The 22881-nt window shown below is 40.3% G+C and overlaps 1 protein-coding gene across 2 annotated transcripts in view; it reads left to right on the forward strand.

Moving 5' to 3' along the window:
- HPS5 (HPS5 biogenesis of lysosomal organelles complex 2 subunit 2) overlaps window positions 1-19037 on the forward strand; it is a 48952-nt gene extending 29915 nt beyond the window's left edge. For both annotated transcript variants that reach the window (XM_036762725.1, XM_036762726.1), the window contains exons 14-23: window positions 66-212; window positions 2593-2664; window positions 3457-4028; window positions 5764-5884; window positions 6535-6690; window positions 9207-9326; window positions 10074-10187; window positions 13844-13950; window positions 14594-14876; window positions 18358-19037. In XM_036762725.1, coding sequence (XP_036618620.1) covers window positions 66-212; window positions 2593-2664; window positions 3457-4028; window positions 5764-5884; window positions 6535-6690; window positions 9207-9326; window positions 10074-10187; window positions 13844-13950; window positions 14594-14876; window positions 18358-18418 — 1753 coding nt within the window. In that variant the 3' untranslated portion in view covers window positions 18419-19037. The remainder of the gene's footprint in view (window positions 1-65; window positions 213-2592; window positions 2665-3456; window positions 4029-5763; window positions 5885-6534; window positions 6691-9206; window positions 9327-10073; window positions 10188-13843; window positions 13951-14593; window positions 14877-18357) is intronic.
- The last annotated feature ends 3844 nt before the right edge of the window (window positions 19038-22881 follow it).

Genomic DNA, 22881 nt, shown 5'->3' on the forward strand with positions numbered 1-22881 from the left:
AGGATCTTGTATTCTTCTGGTCATAGAAATTCTTTTACATGAACTCTTTGACATTTGATTTCCAGTGTTTCTAGTTTTGTGCGGAAAACTACTGAAAAGATTGGCACACTTCATTCAAGTCCTGATTTGAAACTGAGAGCTGAAGCCAGAGGGGAGCAGCCTCATGAGGAGGATGCTGACGTAATGGCCTGTCTGCAGGAAGATGGAAAGCAGTGAGTCTCAACTATATTTAGCCTATGTATGAGTATGCAAAACTGGCTTGCTAAGATGGGACAAGACTTTACAGCAGCAGAGTGTGGGGGTGTGTATGTGCCCTCATTGACAGAGCTGGGGTTGGACTTTGACTTGGAAGGACCAGGCTTCCAGGCCTATCTCTCATACTTAGTAACCATGTGATCAGGGGAAAATTATCTAATCTCTCTCAGCCTCAGTTTCCTTCTTTATAAAATAGTTTCTGTAGAACCTACTTCATGGTACTGTGAAGTTCATTTGGAATTTTACTTGTAGGTCTACAGTATTGCCAGAATTAGTGGTCCAGAAATGCTGTCTGGTGTTTTATCTTGGCCGATTACCTTTTTTGAGCCATTCTTTAATCACCTTTTTGGCCATTTGATGGGCTAGGAAATTTATCAGATATTATTGACATGTCTAGGGAGCTGGAAGGGACCTTAGAAGGCACCTAGTCCAGCTTCCTTATTTGGGAGCTGTCTCTGAACCAGTCTTTATTAAGTGCCTACCATGTGTCAGGCATTGTGCTAAGCCAAGCACAATCTAAGTGGGGGGGACAGCATGCAAACAAATGTGTTGAGACAAGCTATATACAGGAAATAATCAATAGAGGGGAGGTATTAGCATTAAGGGTCATCAGGAAAGTCTTACTGCAGAAGGTGTAATGTTAGCTGGAACTTGAAGGAAGCCAGGGAGGCTGGGAGACAGAGATAAGAAGGCAGAGCATGGCAGGGATGGAGGACAACAAATGAAAAACACCCAGAGGTCAGAGATGGAGTGTCTAGTGTGAGTGAGGCCAGCTGGAAGGCCAGTGTTACAGGGTTGCAGAGTACTGCTAAGGAGTGAGAGGACTGGAAAGGGAGGAAAGGGCCTGGTTTTGTTGGGCTTGAAAAGCTCTATTGAGGTCTAGAGAGGTTGGGTCACATGCCTGAGGTCATACAGATTATGTGATCACAGATTTAGTTGTGGAAGAGACTCTGGACATATTTGAATCCAACCCTTCATGAATCAACCCTCCCAGACAGTAAGCAGTAGAGGCTGAGTCTGAGCCGAGGTGCTCCGAGTCCAAGCGTGCAGCTCCTTAGAGCTATGGCATCCCACTGTTCTATTACTTTCCGAACAGATGGTGTTGTGCTTCCTTCCTGGTGAGATACAGTTGTGTTACAGATGAGCGTGGCCACAGGAAGCATGTATGCTCCCATGCGTAGGCCCCTTGTATTCCTCTCACCATATAGTGAGATGATACTGAGCTTCTGAAAGGCCCAAGTTGTTTTCTGCTCTCAGAAACTGTTTAAAGCTCCAGTCCTGATCAGTGCATTGACTTCTCCTACTCACTTCTTACCCAGAGCTTCCAGCTGTGTCCTTTGGGGCAAGGCATTTACTAAATGATTTGAGTGTCAGTGGCCTCATCTCTAAAGTGGAGGTAATAATACACTCTTCTGCCTGACTGTATTGTGAATAAAGTTCATTGTTTACCTGAAAGTGCTAAATAAATATGAATTAATATGCAGTATGTTAAACAAGGGGAGTCTGGTCAACAACATTTATTAGGTACCCCTATGTGCCAGGGACTGTACTAAGCACTGGATACAAATGAGATCAAAACCAGTTTGTGTGCTAAAAGCAAAGATACCTGGAAAATCCTTCCTGGACCATGAAATACTGCCCATAGGAGGTTCCTTCTTCTCTTTCGATTAACTGGAGAGCATGTTCTGGCTCCGTCTTCCTTTGTTCTCATTTCACCTGCTGTGAAAAGTATTTGAATATTAATTTTTATTTTGGCTCCTTACCTTCTGGGTGATGACTTCTGAAGGAACCCTTAGTAAAATATGCATTCATACGGGGCCCAGAGCTTGATTGTAATTCACAGGCAGCTTGATAGGACAAAGACCAGAGGGGCTATGAATCTGTAGTGGGCTGGACAGCTGACTGTCCAGGGATTCTGCTTGGGGAGCATCAAGACGACATGTGTAGAACATTCTTTCCTTAAGCAGAGGTAGCTACTAGAGAGTCCTGACCTGACAGCATACATTTGGTCCCTGACACCATTTACATGGCTCAGAGGGTAGCATGATGTTGTAGAGAGGATACTGTTGTAGAAGCTCTGGTTCTGTTTGACTCGGTGTTCACTATTCCTTGACTGTGGGACTGTGGCACTGGGAGAAGGTTTATGAAAAATCCTGAGAGGGCACCTTGGTAGCTTCCCTTTGAGTTCAGAGAATCTCTGCAAGTATTACCTGTGAAGGACTGGGAGAGGTATGCAAGCCTCTCCCGGACAGTACTTTGGCTCTGTCATCATGTACCCCAAACCAGCACCTCCCTCTTTCTGTGGGCATCATGCTTATTTTTTATATTTCTTTTCAGGAGAGATGTGAAAAGTCAGTCTTCAGAAGAAGATAAACTACAAGAGCTCAATGCAGCAACTACTGAGACAGTGTAAGAAAGGACTTTAATAACTTCATTAAACTGAGTTGTAAATAAAAAAAATTATAGCCACTAGGAAAGACTGTGAGATCAGCAGCATCTGCTGCACTGAGGGTCTCGGGTGGGATTACCTAATGGGTGCTGGAGTGACACAACCCCCTATTATACTTTTAAATAGATGTTCTATGATTGGGCATCTTCTCGTTGGGATAATAGTCAAGAATTCAAAGCTAATAGTAGTACTTATTTAATGGGGGGCAATTATGTAGTTTCTGATTATTTGCTTTTAAAATTTTTTGAAAATAATTTTTTTGGGGGGTAGCTAGGTAGTATAGTGAATAGAGCACCAGCCCTGGAGTTAGGAGGATTTTGAGTTCAAATCCAGCCTCAGACATGTGACACTTATTAGCTCTGTGACCTTGGGCAAGTCACTTAACCCCAGTTGCCTTGCCTTCCTCCCCCCTCTAAACCCCCCCCCCCCCATTTTTTTTAAAATAATTTTTTATTGATAAAGTTTTTTTTTTTTTAACATCATGGTTACCCTTCCTAGAGCCATACCATATAACAAACAGTATTTTTTTATTGTCCCCAAAAAAGAGAGAAAACAAATCAACAGTTGATCAATAAAATTGAAAAAGTCAGAAAATGAGTAATGTAATATGTTACACCTGTGGACCTTTCATTTCCACAGAGGGATTGGTTGGGCATGTCCTCTTATATCTCTTCATTTGAATACTGCTTGATCTTTGTAATTTTTTTACATTCACTTTTGTTTTTTTTTGGGTATTCTTCCTTTTCATGCAGATTGAAGCTTCAAAGTCCTCAGGTTCTATTTCAACCTACATCTCTGAGACTAGTTTTACAGGAGTGGCTTTTACACTTAGAAAAAACATTTGCAATGAAGGATTTTTCCAGAATTTCAGAGACTCTCAATTCACATGCAAAGACAGACCAGGATATGCCTTTGCTTGATGAATCTAAAAAAGAAATTTTAGAAGCAAATATTGGACAAGAACAAAATAGTTGTTCAGATAGTGAAAATTCTGTAGGCAAAATAACAAATGAACCAGTGAACTTTTTAAGGGAAACGTCAGATGACCTTTTTCGAATACATGCTCCGTGTTTCATAGAAAACAGTCTTCAGAAGAACCTGGCTGAACTGACAACTCTGTGTCTGGAGTTAACTGTATTTAGTTCTAATGTCACATGTGTAAATATGGATCAAGATTTACAACAGACCATTCCCTGGATTCCCGCTTGTCAGTTTATAAAGAAGTACTTTTTTCTCTTGGACTTGGAAAGAGTAAAGCAATGTGCCAAGATTCAATACTCTGACAGTCCCATGGTTTGGGATACGTATGTTGAAGGGCTGAAAGGTAATTTTTTTTTCTTTTACTTTGGAGAGTGAGTGAGTGAGGGAAAGGGATATATAGCATTTTGAATTGTAAGACTTCAGAAAATAATTGAGAAAGAAATTTGTAGCACTTCTTAACCCAGCCAACAACCTTCCTTTTATGCTTAATTTAGTTTTTTAAAAAATTTCTTAAATTTTTATTTACCTTATTTTTAGTTAAACATTTTTGTCCTCCTCCCTCCCTCCCCCACCATTGAGAAAGGTGGAACAATAAAACTGTTATAAACATGTATAGTCAAGCAAAACAAATTTCTGCTTTGGCCATGTTCAAAAAAAAAAGTCAGTCTGTGCTCTGAATCCATTACTTCTTTTAGGAGGTAGCTAGCCTATTTCATTATGAGTCCTCTGGAATCGCCATGATTATTTAAGTTTTTCAAAGTTGATTGTTTTTACAGTATTGATGTTATTGTATAAATTGTTTTCCTGGTTCTGCGTAGCCTTGCATGAGTTCATAGAAATCTTCCCAGGTTTCTCTGAAACCATCACCTTCTTCCTTCTTTATAGCACAGTAGTATTCCATCATATTCGTATACTGTAACTTCTTTAGCCATTCACCAGGTGATGGACACCTCCTCAGTTTCCAATTCTTTGCTACTACAGACAAAGCTGCTGTAAATATTTTTGTGCATGTGAGTCTTTTTCCTCTTTAATGTCTCTGGGTATGGACCTAATAGTGGTATTGCTGGGACAAAAGTGATGCCCAGTTTAATAGTTTTTGGGACACTGTTCTAAATTGCTTTCTGGATTGACTGGACCACAGCACAGCTCCACCAACAGTGCATTTTAATTGTTATTTTTGAAAGAGAAGCTTTCCAACTTCTGATTAAAAGAAGCTGAGGTGTATTTTAAAGAGTGGTAGGTGCGGTTTACTTGCTGTATGACCTTCTCTATAAAATGGGGATAGTGATTTACTGTATAAATTTGTTATGACTACCGAAGAGAATATATATTAAGCACTTTATAAAACGTGAAGTACTATGCAAATACAAGCTGTAACAGAAGATAAAATTCTGATTTTGCCCAGGAATTATATTGCCCTATGTTAATATCCTTGTTAGTACTGAGTAATCGGCGTTCTATATGTACAATAGGACTTATACTTAGGACAGTCTTGTTGTTATCCAAAACATTTTTGGAATATCCTAGAACTACTTTTAAAACTATTTTCCCAGTTACACACTTAGTTTATTTTTCATCCAAAATAGTATCATTCAGTTTGATTACCTCCTTTCTTCCTATTCCTCTTTCCTTGTCAAGTGAGTTAATTGTTTCAAAATGAAACCTCTCAGGAGAACAAAAATGGCCAACAATGAAATTTATCAAACACTGGTCTCTGATGGCAGTTCCCAAGATGTTTTGAGCACTGTCAGCCCTCCTTGGAATGAGAGTCTGGCTTCCTGAGGGAACTGCTTGGTAGGGGCAGTGCTCCTTTGGGAATTTAGTTTGGTAGATTTGTTTAAAAATGTCATATTCCCTTATCTTGCACAAGTTCTTGGCTTTAAAAAATTTTCTCTGTGCATGCCTTTTTTTCTCAACTAGATTGTAAATTCTTTGAGAACGGACCATATGATAGTTGATCCTCTACACAGTGCCTAACATAGTGATATATGTATAACAGGAGCTTACATAGTGTTTGTTGTATGAATGCATTACTACTACTAAATTAGGGAAGACAAGAAGACTGTTTTGTTTTTCAGAAATGGCACGTTCCAGTCCTGTGCCTGTAGAGGTGGAAGATGGAGATATGCCGACAGCATTAAAGTTCCTAGATGACTTGGCCCGTGCAGACAACCCTCTGTTTATGGCCCATGTCATCAGGCAGGTTGTCTTTCATGGTTCTTTCTGGGATACTACAGCACATGCATTTTTCTAGGATCTCTTCAGGTGCTAAACTTCTATGTGGTTATATAGTTGAAAACTTTAAATCACTAGTTAATATTCTTTCACTCAGAAAACCTTTTATGTAGTATAGTAGCTTTGGCACTAAGCTAAAATTGGCCTCTTTGCTTCTGTACTTTAGAGAAGATGGATCTGATTCTTGTCTAGATGTAAATCAAAGAGCTAGCTTATTTTCAAGGCAGGGGCTTGTGTTGCATGAAGAATTCAGATAGCCAAGGGATGATATATGGAGGACACAACCCTAGTGTTGGCACAAGAAGTTGGGGTATTGGAATGAGAATAGGAATGGGCTTTTTGTTTGTTTTGTACATCATACCAACCAAACATGAAATTTGTTATTGTCCCTAGAGAGTAGAACTAGGACCAGTGCAAGTTAGATATATTTCAGCTCAGTAATAAAGAAGAACTTAGAATGGACCTGTCAGAAAATGAAATGGGCTGTTGTGGGAGGTAGCGGTTCAAGTGAAGGTTTAATCGCCACTTATCCAGGAGGTAGAGGGGATTCATGCTCTTTGGATTGGTCAGATGACCTTTGGGGTCCTTATTTCTGAGTCTGTGATTCTTTGTAGGCTTTATGAAAAGTTTGGGGGAAAAGCCCTTAGGTGTATGGTCAAGTTCTTTCCATCCATTATGCCATCAGACATCATGCAGCTTTGTCGGAATCATCCAGCCCACTTTTTAATCTATTTGGACAGTCTTGTGAAATCAAAGCCTGAAGATCAGAGGTGAGTGACAAATGATTTTCCTTTTCATGGAGAAGCTATTTAAATTATTCCTTTATAACTACAGCAGGACTGAGGAAGAAACTTGGGCACTTGGCTGAATTTAATGTTGGTTTGTGAGCTGTTTTAGTAAACCCTACACCCTGATTCTGTGCTGTCTGCTGGCCAAAAGGCACAAATCTACTTCTCCCATGTTCCTAAGGAGAGTGGTTAGGCTGTGGCTCTGTGTTGACATGCCTGGTGCTTCCATCTTCCCTTGACAAAGCCTTGCCCCTTAGCACATAGTGTTCCAGGCAACCCATCATGGAGATCAGCCCATTTCCTCTTAACAGTACTAGGCACATAATAGGCACTTGATGACCCCATGCATGGACAGTATGCATTTATTAAGTATTGGATTTATAGGTTCCATGCATGGCAGTAGGACAGAGCCAGTGATATGCTAAAAGGGGAAAGGATGTGGAGGTTAATTCTGTCTCTTGAGCATATTAATTTATGTGTCTTTTCAGTGTATTTCCTTAGAGAATTCATGTATAGAGAACACATGATTCTACTTTGTTTACTATTTTTAAAATTGATTTTTATTAATATGTTTTGTTTTTATATACCTAAATTTTTTTCCTGTATCCCCTCCTTTCCTCACTCACAGCTATTTCTAACAATAAAGAATTTTTTTTGGCAGAAAGAGTAAGAAGAGAAAAAACATTAAATAAAACTGACCAACACATTGAAAACACATAAATTTGTATGCACTATTTCCTATCTGTGGCCTCATCCCTCTACAAATGAACAAGAAAAGTGTCTTCTCATATCTCTTCTCTGGGGACAAGCTTGTTCTTTATAATTCTGCAGCATTCAGTTTTGTGGATATTCTCTCCATTATATTGTTGTATATTTTGCTTACCATTTTTAACAGCATTTAATCTGGTAGAGTAAAGCACTTCCTTAAAGGTTCTCTTTTGATAAGATGTCTCTCCCCTTGTTAAAATCATTCAATGTTCCTTGAAATATCAAACAACATATATAATCCTGTTCGGTGACCCTCTGATCCCAAACATTATGTGAGATCACTGTGGTAGAGGAGATCCAGCATAGAGGGATTTCCCATGAAATGAGGTCCTCCAAATGCCCTGTTGATAGATAATGTTTGCTGGCTGTATCTAGCCTTGCAAAGTTACAGAATTTTCTGAAAGATATTTGTGACCACTCAGAAGATTTAGGCCATACCATCCAAACAAAAAAGACTTAAGTGGATTCAGAATGTATGGCATTCTTTAGATGAACAACCTCTAGGACATCAGTGTTTGTATCTGGGATAGGCAGTGTAGATGAATAGTGAGTTTTTGAGTGTGGTCTAGAGTTGAACAGGAAGAGAAGGAGAATATTTTAGATTGCATTTGAGAAATTATTATGCACCTTTAATGACCCCAACCTTCTCCTAAAAAACAAAGGCCGATCTTTTAGATGCTAGTGTTTTACCGGTGTTACTGTATAGCAGTGAGACATGGGATACTATGGTCTCTGAAGAACTGAAAAAAAATATACAGTGGTCAGTGGAGAGGCTTATGGTGGGTTTAAATAGGCTGTAGCATACAACCAATGAGGAACTTTAAAGAACAGGAGTGAAAAGCAATCAAAGAAAGGTATGATAGCAAAGGAGGATGAATGGGTCACATGGTAAGGGAAAGGATGACAGATGGACAGGGGGAGTATTCTACTTGTATCCTTACCATGTCAGGAGAAAGTGAAGAAGGCCTCTGGCGTGTTGAGTGGACTCCTGTTGTAAACTTAGGGGAGAGTATAGACAAGGGTTGCATAGAAGAAGCAATCATGACTGGTTGAAAGCTCTGTCACTGGAGGGAGGAGCATGTATATGAGGTCACAGAGCCATGTGAGTTTTTGAGTATGGATTTTCAATTATCTGTCATTCACTTGATAGGAGTCTTTCCATTTTGTTGTTGAATAACCTAAGGTGGGATAATCTGAGGGGGAACCTAAGTATCACATAGAAATGAGATACAATTATGGAATCTGAGGCCTTATCTTCTGTATTCTACAACCTTACTTAGCCCAGTGTTCTAAGCTGCCTTTTTGGGAGACTGTAGAGAGATTTAGATGCTCCTAGAGTTAAGGTTTTCCTCTGACTTAGGGTTGAGGAATTGTTTGGTTTTAAGACTAGGCTGAATATAGGACCACATTATTTAGAGCTGGAAAAGAATCTTGAATATCGTCTTTTGAAGGAATGAGTTCAAGTAAATTCATTTCAGTTAGTGACTTTTCAACTCTGAACTTGGTTTAAACTTCCTGAGACTTGAAAGATCCATAGAGGAAAGGCATTTGCCAAGGAATCTCACTTTGTCCTGAAGAAGGGAGAGGGATGAGGTGAGGTGGCTGTTATTTGCATTTTAGTACTAAGAAACTTTGGATTAAGCAACTCTTGAGTTTCCACCAAATATTCACATGAGGTTATTCCTTTAACAGCTGTAAGATGGGTAACATTTGCTGTGAATTTCTCCTAGATTGTGCTTCCTTGAGTCTCTTCTTCAGCCTGAATCTTTAAAATTGGATTGGCTGCTTTTGGCAGTGACCCATGATGCCCCAGAAAGGACATGCACTATGGATGATAAAGGACATCCTAGGTAAGAGACAGTTTCCGTCATCCTCCCAGGATAGGTGAAGGGGAAGCTTTTGACAGCATATTTGTCAGCCTCTTATCTTGTCCCGGGGAGGACAGCTTCTGTCTCCCTCCTCCAGGGAGCTCTTCACTGGAACACTTAGTGTGCCTGGCTTTCACTTGCTTTTTCACCCAGGGAAGCCTGCCTAGGACCACATGTATTCTCAATGATTAATGTTCAGCTTTGGTTTTTATTCTTTCTTTTAATCCCATATAGAAAGTTTCAACAGGAAGAAATCATAGGGGTCATATTGTCTAGTGTTTCCTAACTCAAGCCATACTGTGGGTGGATAAAAATTTTGTACTATGGCCTGCTCTCATCTCTGGATCCTTGATGTGGCCTCTCAGTGGGTTTATATGGGGCAAAAGGGGAGAGTAAAGGCACTGGAGACCTCTTGGTCTAAGAATTTTTTTTGTAGGGGAGAAGGGAAGGCAATTGGGGTTAAGTGACTTGCCCAAGGTCACACAGCTAGTAAGTGTGTCAGGTGTCTGAGGCCACATTTGAACTCAGGTCTTCCTGACTCCAGGGCTGGTGCTGTACTCACTGTATCACCTAACTGCCTCCAGTCTAAGAATATTTTCAAATTGGTGTCAGCCAGGAAGTATACAACAGTTTGTATTTTGAGTACTTCTGAGAATTTCCATTGTTTTAAATTGAGTTTTCAAAATCCTGATATTAACAGATTCATTGGTGTTTCTTTGGTTTTAACAGGTCCCATTCACACTTGCTCACCTGGGGTTACAGTCACCTGATTCTGCTTCTGATTAAGCTTCCAGCTAGTTTTGTAATCAAAGAAAAGATGATTGACATTTGTAAGTCTCATGGGTAAGTGAACATTTCACTAGAGTCTAAGGCCAAGGATAGTGTCATTACAGTTAGTGACCTTATAATGTAACAGATAATATAAGTGTTAAGTCACACAGGGAAGTGAGAATTTCACCAGAACATGAGTTCAGGTAGATTCATTTCAGTTGGTGACTTTTCAACTCTGAACTTGGTGTAAACTTCTTGAGACTTGAAAGACAGTATTTTATTACAGAAAGAGTCTGGTCTGGAGTCAGGAAGCTCTTTAGTTATCATTGAACCGCCTGTGCTTCATCACTGGTGGGACTGTGGGCAAGTGATTTAACCTTTGTTAGGTTTGATGTCCTCATCTGCTCCACAGTGGGTTTGTGAGGTCAGCTGACATGGTGCTGAAGACTTTTCAAACCTTCATGGCATCTTGGGCTCAGAGATATTTTGTGTTTGTGTCCCTGATGCTTATCACGGGCCTGCTCTCCTTGGCTTCCTTCCAAGTCTCAGCTAAAATCCCACCTTCAAGAAGCCTTTCCTGGTCCTCATTATTTCTGGTGCCTTCCCTTAGTTATCTCTAACTTATCCAGTATGGCAGCTAGGTGGTGCCATAGTGCACAGAACACCAGGCCTGGGGGCAGGAGGACTCATTTCCTGCCCTGAGATTACTTACTAGCTTTCCTCAACCCTAAATCAGAGGAAAACCTTAACTCTAGGAGCATCTAAACCATCCCTCTACAGTCTCCCAAGGTCAAGGCAAGTGACTTCACCGTGTTTGTCTATGTTTCCTCATCAGCAAAATGAGCTGGAGAAGGAAATGGCACACCACTTCAGTATCTCCCAAGAAAACTCCAAATGGGGTCAGGAAGTCGGATATAACTAAGAAACAACTGAATGTTCTGCAGTTTATCTTGTATATGGGAGTCCTCAAAAGTCTTAGTACAGTTTTAAGCTTTATTAACTTGAAACTGTACTAGGACTTTTGGGTCACATTTTATATCTTGTTTGTACATAGTTGCCTTCCCTGTTACACTGTGATCTCCCTGACAACAAAGAGTGTTTTTGTTTTTCTTTGTATCCCCAGTACTTAGTGTATAGTGCCTGCACACAGTAGACACTCAAAAAATGCATGTTGACTGAGTGTCATGTAGAAAGGGGATTAGAATTGTTCTGCCTGGCATCAGCAGGCAAAAGCTTAGAGCATTAAGCGGGGTGGCTCACTGTAAAGAAAGACTTCCTAAGAATTAGAGCTATCCCCAAGTAGAGTGGGCTCAGGAGAGAGCAAGTTCTTCTTCATTAGAGATATTAAAATAAAGGTTGGATTATCACTTTACAGGGATGAATTTATTTTCAGGAACATGTTTGACTGTGTGGTTTCTGAGTTTCTCCAAGATTCGGCAAAGGCAAGAGAAGTCTAAATGCATCTCTCTGCAAGGCCAGCTCATTGCTCCTAGTTCTGTCCTCTGGGACCACGTGGAATCATTCTAATTGTTCTGCAGGGCAAACCTTTAGCTATTGGGAGGCAGTTCTGGCTCCCCCTGAGTCTTTTCTTCTTTAGGATAAACATCTACAATTCCTTCAGCCAGTTCCCATATTTTATAATTTTGAAACCTTCACTGTGTCTTGGTTTTGTTTCTCTGGATATTATTCAGTTTGCCATTGTCCTTTGACAATGGAGACCCAGGACTGAGCAGAGTAGTCTGGTCTTAGCAGGCTAGTGTCCAGTGAGATTGTTAGACGTCCCTAGGACAGAACATTGTGCCTCTCAGTGTAGCCCAGAATCACTTTTTAGCTACCACATTACATCATTGACTCAGTAAACTTGGATTCCACCAAAAGCATAGGTTTATATCAGATGCACCACTGTCAGCCATTTCTTGCAGCCACATTGGTTTTTAACCTAAGTTTAGATTTACTCCTAATAAATTTCATCATCTTAGATTTAGTTCTATTTTCCAGCCTGTCAAGATCTTTTGGATTATTTCTATCTAGTATTTGATGTTCTTCCTTGCTTTATGTCAGCTTTAGATATGGTAAACATCTCATCTTTCCTAGTCATTGATAAAAATATTAGGCAGCATAAAGCTAAAGATAGATTCCCTGGGGAACTCCAGTAGATGCCTCTTTCCAAACTGACATCTGCTCATTAGTAACAAGTCTTTGGATCTGGCTGTTCAACTATTGTCTAGGCTAGAGGTGTGAAAACATGTGGTTCACAACACTTTTGAGTGTAGCCCAAACCAGGTTAAATGTAATTAGGAAATATTTGATAAAAGTTACAATAAAACATAGATAACGCTACTTTTTTTTAGATGCAGTAAGGATTAAGTGCCTTGCCCGTTGTCACAGAGGTAGTGTCTGAGGCCAGATTTGAACTCACATCCTTCTGACTCCAGGGCTTATTATGCTCTAACCATTGCACCACCTAGCTGCCTCTGATAATATTACATTTTAAAACCAAGTCAATATACAGCCTGCAGGGATCCTTATGTACAAATTAGTGGCCCCATTTCTATTTGAGTTTAATACTACAGGTCTAGGTCACACCTCCCTATCTTGTCAAAAAGGGAAGCATGAGAGACTTTTTAAAGAGCCTTGTTAAGATTCATGTAGTGCAAATTTTAAAGCACTATATTAATGAATATTATTAATGTTCTTTTCTTCCTTCCTCAAATTAGTTTCTATTTTATTTTATCACATCAGTAGACCATAAACACTTAAATTATCAGGGACTATTTTGCTTTTGTGTTTGTAGGCCCAGTGCCTTGGGCAGTAATGGATATCAGTTAAATGTCTGTTGAATTGAATTGTTGCAGTTGGTTTTTCTTTCCCCAAGTCAATAAGCATTAATTAAGTGTATTCTGTGTGCTAGGAGGTACTGTGTTAAGCACTAGGGATACAAGGACAGGAGAAAACTAGTCCTTCCTCCAAGTCAGATCATGAGAAGTGAGTTGGGCCATCTACATATATTTCACTCCTATTCTGTAGAAAACACAATACATAGAACTGAAGAAAATTACAAACAATGGAGTATATATGGTTGCATTAGTCAGGGAGTTTATAATATAATAGAAGAAATTTGTTAAATGTAAGCATGTCCATATAAATTGTCAGTCTTTACATGGTCAGAGAGTGGGGTCAAAGTAATTATAGAAATTGTACCTGGCAGAACTTAATTTTTTTAATTTAAATTTTAATTTAGTTATTAAAAATTTTCCCCCACTTAATAGCATTTTATTTTTTTTTTTGCAGTTGCATGTAAAGATAGTTTTCAGAATTGTTGCAGTTACAATAATATTTCATGAGATTTTAAGTAAGCTTAGAGAGGAAAGTACAAATCTGAGTTCTATTTCAAAGGAAGAATTACTGGACACAGTAATTGAAGGAGAGACAGCAACTCAGGTTTATTTATATGGGGAGCTGGTCTTTGGTGTTAGTGATGAAATAGGTCTCAGAGCCATTTATGTCATACTCCTTTGTGAGAGACACTTTGTATGAAGAGGGACAGGCAGAATGTCCAGGAATCAGTGTGTGGTTTCAATCAGTCAGGCAGTCAAGAAACATTTATTAAGCTGCTACCATGTGCCAGACACTTTGCTAAGTACTTCATATGTCAGTGGCTTTAAAAAAAACTATCTAGTAAAATCATTTGCATTATTTCATTCCTGACCTTTCTTCTCTATTTTCAGCTTCTGGCCTGGCTATCTTATTCTCTGTTTTGAGCTGGATAGAAGAAAAGAAGCCTTTACTAATATGGTATATATGAATGATATGAGAGTTGTTGGTGCAGAAAAGGGTAAGTAACCCTTAGTTTGCCAGTATTTACATAGGATATGTACTATGACCTGGAGAGGTCATAGTGGTTCTTCAAAGGAAGAGGAAAACTACTAGGGAATGGGGCAGAGGGGCAGACTTTCTGACAAATATGTGTCACTATGTGGCATTAAATTATGTATCCAGTGAGTCTACAGGGATTTTTAAAAAAGTGTATTTATTAGAGAGATACTAACAGAAAAGAAAATTAGAGAATTTTAGAACCCTGGAGTGGAGCAGTGTCCAGACTACCTGAACCCAGCCCTGCAGATGATTCAGGTCATGTTCTGTCACAAAGCCACTAGGTAGAAGTTATCAGACAGAAAAGGGCTTAGTTTTTGGATTCCAGTGCTTAGGCATAGATGCTATACTTTTAGAACAGCTGATATGAGCATCATAGATTGTTCATCTTCTGTCTCTCGTTCTCACGTTTAGAGAATGACTGATCACCTTTTCTCTGGTTCCTGAGAATGATTATTTTGACAGGAAATAAAAATTTTTAAAGCTAAATTTTTTGCATTTGTTTAGTACATTTAAACTGTTCATTCACAAAATACTTCAGCTCTCGCTTTATGAGAGGCCTTTTCTTGGCATAGTCATGACCAGAGTTGGTTGATCATGTTTAGGTTGGATCCCAGAGACAGTGGACGAATGGAAACTTCTATTGAATCTTGCATCCAGCAGTGGTAATGACTCAGCACCTCAGGAGATGCCAGACAGAAACATCAGAGGTGACAGTTCCTCCGGTCCTCCCCTCATCACTGTAGAGAATGTGGCTCTGCTGTTAGCCAAGGTCATGGGCCCAGATCGGGCCTGTGTATTGCTGCAGGAGTGTGGCTTGACACTGGATTTGTCTGAGAGATTTACCAGAACCTGCAACATCCTGAGGATTGCTGAGAAGAGGCAGAGGTAAAAGCTGTCAGGCTTTAGTGATGAGTTTGGACAATGATATTTCATTCATTGTCCACTTCAGGCAACTCTGTTTGCTAACATTTGATTCAGACATGACTCTGACATGCACTTCTGGATTTGGTTGGATGTGTGAAGCTCTGACTTGACTTGGCAGGTTTTTGGATAGCTTTCTTCCCAAATGAGACTTTAATTTGTTTGCAGGGATGTCCTGAGATACATGGATGGTTCCATGGTCTTATCAGTGTGAGAGATTTCAGGGACTCCTTACCACCTTGCCTTGTGCAATTCTTTTCTTCCCCCTTCTGTAAATTCTTCATTGGAGATTTACACTCTCTGCTAGAGGCCTGTCTTCAATTCTTTTTTTTTTTTTAATTTATTTATTTAACATATTTGGTTTTCAGCATTGATTTTCACAACAGTTTGAATTACAAATTTTCTCCCCATTTCTACCCTCCCCCCCACTCCAAGATGGCATATATTCTGGTTGCCCTGTTCCCCAGTCAGCCCTCCCCCTCATCCCCTTTTCCCTTCCTTTCTTGTAGGGGAAGATAAATTTCTACGCCCCATTGCCTGTGTATCTTATTTTTTAATTGCATGCAAAAACTTTTTTTGTTTTTGAACATCTGATTTTAAAACTTTGAGTTCCAAATTCTCTCCCCTCTTCCCTTCCCACCCACCCTCCCTAAGAAGTCGAGCACTTCAACCTAGGCAACGCATGTATCATTATGTATAACCCTTCCACAATACTCATGTTGTGAAAGGCTAACTACATTTTGTTCCTTCCCAACCCATCTGGCTTTATTGAATTTTCTCCCTTGACCCTGTCCCCTTTCCAAAGTGTTTGTTTTGATTACCTCCACCCCCATCTGCCCTCCCCTCCATCATCCCCCCCTTTTATTTTTTTTTATCTTCCTCCCTCTTCTTTCCTGTGGGGTAAGATACCCAACTGAGTACGTATGGTATTCCCTCCTCAGGCCGAATCTGATGAGAGCAAGGTTCACTCATTCCCCCCTCACCTGCCCTCTCCCCTCCTCCCACAGAACTGCTTCCTCTTGCCACCTTTATGCGAGATAATCCACCCCATTCTATCTCTCCCTATCTCCCTCTCTCAGTATGTTGCTCTCTCATCCCTTAATTTCATTTTATTTCTTTTACATATCTTCCCTTCATCTTCAACTCACCCTGTGTCTGTTCTCTCTCTTTTACATATATATATATGTATATACATATATAAAAGCACACATATATATATATACCCACATACACATGCATACATATACACATAGATACATACATACATACACATTCACTTATATATATACATAAACATATATATATATATATATATATATATATATATATGCATATTCCCTTCAACTACCCTAATACTGAGGTCTCATGAATCATACACATCATCTTTCCATGTAGGAATGTAAACAAAACAGTTCAACTTTAGTAAGTCCCTTGCAATTTCCGTTTCTTGATTACCTTTTCATGCTTCTCTTGATTCTTGTGTTTGAAAGTCAAATTTTCTATTCAGTTCTGGTCTTTTCACTGAGAAAGCTTGAAAGTCCTCTATTTTATTGAAAATCCATATTTTGCCTTGGAGCATGATACTCAGTTTTGCTGGGTAGGTGATTCTAGGTTTTAATCCTAGCTCCATTGACCTCCGGAATATCGCATTCCAAGCCCTTCGATCTCTTAATGTAGAAGTTGCCAGATCTTGGGTTATTCTGATTGGGTTTCCACAATACTCAAATTGTTTCTTTCTGGCTGCTTGCAGTATTTTCTCCTTGATCTGGGAGCTCTGGAATTTGGCGACAATATTCCTAGGAGATTTCTTTTTGGGATCTATTTGAGGAGGCGATCGATGGATTCTTTCAATTTCTATTTTGCCCTGTGGCTCTAGAACATCAGGGCAGTTCTCCTTGATAATTTCTTGAAAGATGGTATCTAGGCTCTTTTTTTGATCATGTCTTTCAGGTAGTCCAATAATTTTTAAATTATCTCTCCTGGATCTATTTTCCAGGTCAGTGGTTTTTCCAAGGAGATATTTCACATTGTCTTCCATTTTTTCATTCCTTTGGTTCTGTTTTATAATATCCTGATTTCTCATAAAGTCACTAGCTTCCACTTGCTCCAATCTAATTTTTAAAGTAGTATTTTCTTCAGTAGTCTTTTGGACCTCCTTTTCCATTTGGCTAATTCTGCCTTTCAAGGCATTCTTCTCCTCATTGGCTTTTTGGAGCTCTTTTGCCATTTGAGTTAGTCTGTTTTTTAAGTTGTTGTTTTCTTCAGTGTATTTTTCAGTATTTTTTTGGATTTCCTTTAGCAAGTCATTGACTTGTTTTTCATGGTTTTCTCGCATCACTCTCATTTCTCTTCCCAATTTTTCCTCTACTTCTCTAACTTGCTTTTCCAACTCCTTTTTGAGCTCTTCCATGGCCTGGGACCAGTTCCTGTTTTTCTTGGAGGTTTCTGTTGTAGGCTCTTTGGCTTTATTAATTTCTTCTGGCTGTGTGTTTTGGTCTTCTTTGTCACCAAAGAAAGAATGCAAAGTCTGAGACTGAATCTCGGTGCGTTTTCGCTGCCTGGCCATATTCCCAGCCAACTAACTTGATCCTTGAGTTTTTCAGTGGGGTACGACTGCTTGTAGATTACGGAGTTCTATGTTCCACGTTTGGGGGGGAGGTGCCAGCTCTGCCACACCAGCACTGCTCCTTCCCCAACCCCCAACCCGAACTGGACTTAGATCTTCGGCAGGCTGTGCACCCCTGCTCTGATCCGCCACTGAATTCCTCCCACCAGGTGGGCCTGGAGCCGGAAGTAACAACAGCTGTAGCTGCCCCACCTCCGCTGCCCCCAGGGCTGGAAGCCGAACCTCGAACTCCTTCCACTCCCGCAGTTTTTCCCACTAACCTTCTCCGCAGTCTTTGGTGTTTGTGGGTTGAGAAGTCTTGTAACTGCCACAGCTCACTGAATCAGGGCTCTAGGGCCCCCTCCGCCCGGCTTCTGGTCTGGATGGTCCACGCCGCTCAAGCTGGGCTCTGCTCCACTCTGTTCCCAGCTCCCAGCTCTGAGCTCCATGTGGGATAGACCTCACCCAGAGACCATCCAGGCTGTCCTGGGCTGGAGCCCTACTTCCCTCTGCTGTTTTGTGGGTTCAGCCATTCTATAATTGGTTCAGAGCCATTTTTTATAAGTTTTTGGAGGGTCTCCGTAGGGAGCTCACATTATTCCCTGCTTACCAGCTGCCATCTTGGCTCCGCCCTCCCCTCCCCCCCCCTCTTCAATTCTTTTAATACTTCAGGGTGTCAGTATAGCACTCTGGCTCTCCTGTTCTCCCTCCTCTCCTACAAGGCCTTTTCTTGATGCCACTTTTTGTGGGTGAATCAGCATTATGAATATTGTGCAGCCTACCTGTGTCTAGTGAACCATGGTCACTAATTTTGATTGTTTCTTTTCTTTGGAATTGCAGAGCATTGATCCAAAGCATGCTTGAAAAGTGTGACCGTTTTCTGTGGTCCCAGCAGGCCTAGTAGGGGAGGACTGGGGAGGACAATCATGAAGTTTTGTGGAAAAAAACCCATCCAAGTGCTTTTGGAATCCTTGGATTCATCGTCTGTATTCCCTTGGTGGATGAAAGGCAAAGATGGTCTGATGGCTTTCACATTTGCTGTGGAAATCATAATGTTAACTAAATCTGACTTCGGAACGCTGCCTTCGTGCTCAAAAGGAATTCTGCACGAACTTATTAAGAACAGAGTCTGCATTACTGTGAGCCTGAGAGCTGCTTCCCCAGCTGCCTCTCCATTCATGAGGAGAGTTCTATTCCGGACCCGAGAGAGGATGGCAAAAGCTTTTTGTTTCTAAACAAGACAACTGTTGTGTGAAATATCTCAACTAAGACAATTAGTAGAACAAATTAAGCAGGACACAAATTGTATATTTAAATTAAAAACTGAATTTTACAATCAGATTAACTACTTAACTGTGTATTCTCCAATAGTTATTTGACATCTTACAATATGTACTCAGATACAGCCTGCTGTTTCTTTATCCAAAATACTTTATTGCTGCATTTGCCTAAATTGAATGGTTCCAGACAATTATGCCCTTTAATCAAATGCTTTTAATAAAAGCTAACTGGTACTATTACAGAGAGTCTTTGCATTATTTAAGTTGTGTAAAATTCATTGTCAATAGCAAGTCTCTTGTGCGTATTTATTGTACTGAGTCTAAATTTTAAAAAAGTTTCTGTTTTCTAAAACAGTTTCAGGATTTATAACTGGAGATGGAAACTTATAGGGTCTAGGCTGTAACTCTTTAACTAGCTGGATGACCTGGGGCAAATTTTATTTGAATCTCAGTTTTTCTCATTTCTGTTTTGAGTCTCAGTTTTGATATCTCTAAAACAGGGGTGCTGATCAGTGTAAAATCTCACTACCAGAGTGGCTTGAGGGAGGCACTTTTTAAGTGGGCAAGTGATACAAGAATCTGAATTACTGCTACTATAAACCTTAGATTTTTAAACTAAAAAATACTTTCGTATGCAGTGATTTTATTAGAAAAGTGAGTGTAGGAGAAGATAAAGGGAAAAATTCTCAGAAAACAAGGCTCAGAAGTAAGAGTATGAAAGAGGGCAAAGCATCACAGACTGTATAGTAACATCGTGTCTGCACAGCAGAAATACTTGAAGAATGGTCATAATGAAAGGCAGTGTGGTGGATTGAGTGTAGAACTGGCCCTGGAGTGTACCTGTGTCCTGTGGGCAAGTCATTTCTTCTCACGGTGCTCTAGAAAACTCTCCAGGACTCTTAAGCTGCAGAACTGTTTTAGTAAAAGAAGTTTCCTAGCCAGAATTTCCTTGTGTTTCTATAGCACTTTTCCTCACCATAGCCTCAACATTATTATCCCAGACTTAGAGATGAAATTAAGATTGAGATGTCAAGAGATTTGTCTGTGACCACACGTAGTTTCTGAGGCAGGATTGGAATGTAAATGTCTTGACTCAGCCATCAGCTAAAGCTTTACAGGGGAAATCTGCCTAGGAGAGATGGGTTGTTCTCAAGAATGAAATTCTCAAGAAAAAGAAACAATTTTCTGAAAGAAAAAGGATAAAAAGATTGTGTATGCACAGGGAAACCACCAACTTAGATTTAAAAAGACATATTGGGGGGCAGAGCCAAGATGGCAGCTGGAAAGCAGGGACTTGCTTAAGCTCTCCCCCAGGTCCCTCCAAATAGCTACAAAAAATGGCTCTGAACAAATTCTAGAGCTGCAGAACCCACAAAATAGCAGAGAGCTCCATCCCAGGACAGCCTAGATCGTTGCTGGAAAGAGTCTATTGCACGGAGCTGGGAGCTGAGCAGAGCTCAGCGTGGACTGTGCCAGGACCAACCAGACTGGGAGCCTGTCAGAACAGGCTGTAGGGCCCTGAATCATTGAGCTGTGGCAGTTCCCAGACTTCTCAACCCAGAAACGCCAGACAACAGAGCAGTTTAGTGGGAAAAACTGGGACAGAGTGAAACGAGTTCGTGGTTGGCCCTGGCCCTGGGGGTGGTGCAGCTCTGAGGCTGCTTCCAGGGCTACAGCTGCAGTTGCTTCCGACCCCAGGCCCACCTAGTGGGAGGAATTAAGTGGCGCATCAGAGCAGGAGGGAAGAGCCTGCTGAAGATTTAAGTCCAGTCTGGGTTGGGGGTTCTTGGGGAAGGAGGAGTGCTGGTGTGGCAGAGCTGGCGCATTCCCCCAAGTGTGGAACAGTTCTCTTAACTCCACAAGCAGTCATACCCCGCTGAAAAACTGAAGGGTCAAGTTAGTTGGCTGGGAACATGGCCAGGCAGTGAAAACACACCCAGATTCAATCTCAGACTTTGGAATCTTTCTTTGGTGACAAAGAAGACCAAAACACACAGCCAGAAGAAGTCAACAAAGTCAAAGAGCCTACAACAAAAGCCTCCAAGAAAAACATGAACTGGTCTCAGGCCATGGAAGAGCTCAAAAAGGATTTGGAAAAGCAAGTTAGAGAAGTAGAGGAAAAATTGGGAAGAGAAATGAGAGTGATGCGAGAAAACCATGAAAAACAAGTCAATGACTTGCTAAAGGAAATCCAAAAAAATACTGAAAAATACATTGAAGATAACAACACCTTAAAAAATAGACTAACTCAAATGGCAAAAGAGCTCCAAAAAGCCAATGAGGAGAAGAATGCCTTGAAAGGCAGAATTAGCCAAATGGAAAAGGAGGTCCAAAAGAGCACTGAAGAAAATACTACCTTAAAAATGAGATTGGAGCAAGTGGAAGCCAGTGACTTGATGAGAAATCAAGATATTATAAAAGGAACCAAAGGAATGAAAAAGTGGAAGACAATGTGAAATATCTCATTAGAAAAACCACTGACCTGGAAAATAGATCCAAGAGAGATAATTTAAAAATTATTGGACTACTTGAAAGCCATGATCAAAAAAAGAGCCTAGATATCATCTTTCAAGAAATTATCAAGGAGAACTGCCCTGATATTCTAGAGCCACAGGGCAAAATAGAAATTGAAAGAATCCACCGATCACCTCCTCAAATAGATCCCAAAAAGGAATCTCTTAGGAATATTGTCGCCAAATTCCAGAGCTCCCAGATCAAGGAGAAAATATTGCAAGCAGCTAGAAAGAAACAATTTGAGTATTGTGGAAACACAATCAGAATAATCCAAGGTCTGGCAGCTTCTACATTAAGAGATCGAAGGGCTTGGAATACGATATTCTGGAGGTCAATGGAGCTAGGATTAAAACCAACAATCACCTACCCAGCAAAACTGAGTATCATGCTCCAAGGCAAAATATGGATTTTCAATCAAATAGAGGACTTTCAAGCTTTCTCAGTGAAAAGACCAGAGCTGAATAGAAAATTTGAGTTTGAAACACAAGAATCAAGAGAAGCATGAAAAGGTGATCAAGAAAAAGAACAAGAAAAGGAAATTGCAAGGGACTTACTAAAGTTGAACTGTTTTGTTTACATTCCCACATGGAAAGATGATGCGTCTCATTCATGAGACCTCAATATTAGGGTAGCTGAAGGGAATATGCATATATATATATATATGTTTATGCATATATATGTATATGTGAGTGTGTATGTATGTATATATGTATGTGTATACATATATTTATGTATATACACGCGCACACACACACACACACACACACACACACACATATATATAGGGAGAGAGGGCCCAGGGTGAGTTGAAGATGAAGGGAAGATTTCTAAAAGAAATAAAATTAAGGGATGAGAGAGGAATATATTGAGAGAGGGAAATAGGGAGAGATAGAATGGGGTAAATTATCTCACATAAAAGTGGCAAGAAAAAGCAGTTCCGTAGGAAGAGAAGAGAAGTCAGGTGAGGGGGAATGAGTGAATCTTGCTCTCATCAGATTTGACCTGAGGAGGGAATACCATACATACTCAATTGGGTATCTTACCCCACAGGAAAAAAGGAGGAAGAAGATTAAAAAAAAAGGCAGGGTATGATAGAAGGGAGGGCAGATGGGGGTGGAGGTAATAAAAAACAAACACTTTCGAAAAGGGACAGGGTCAAGGGAGAAAATTTGATAAAGGGGGATAGGTTAGGAAGGAGCAAAATATAGTTAGTCTTTCACAACATGAGTATTGTGGGAGGGTTATACATAATGATACGCATGTGGCCTATTTTGAATTGCTTGACTTCTTAGGGAGGGTGGGTGGGAAGGGAAGAGGGAAGAGAATTTGGAACTCAAAGTTTTAAGAACAGATGTTCAAAAACAAACAAAAGTTTTTGCATGCAACTAGAAAATAAGATACACAGGCAGTGGTGCGTAGAAATTTATCTTGCTCTACAAGAAAGGAAGGGAAAAGGGGATGGGAGGGGAGTGGGGTGACAGAAGGGAGGGCTTACTGGGGAACAGGGCAACCAGAATATATGCCATCTTGGAGTGGGGGGAGGGTAGAAATGGGGAGAAAATTTGTAATT

This window comes from Trichosurus vulpecula, chromosome 6 (assembly GCF_011100635.1).
Source record: "Trichosurus vulpecula isolate mTriVul1 chromosome 6, mTriVul1.pri, whole genome shotgun sequence".
Classification (NCBI taxonomy): Eukaryota; Metazoa; Chordata; class Mammalia; order Diprotodontia; family Phalangeridae; genus Trichosurus; species Trichosurus vulpecula.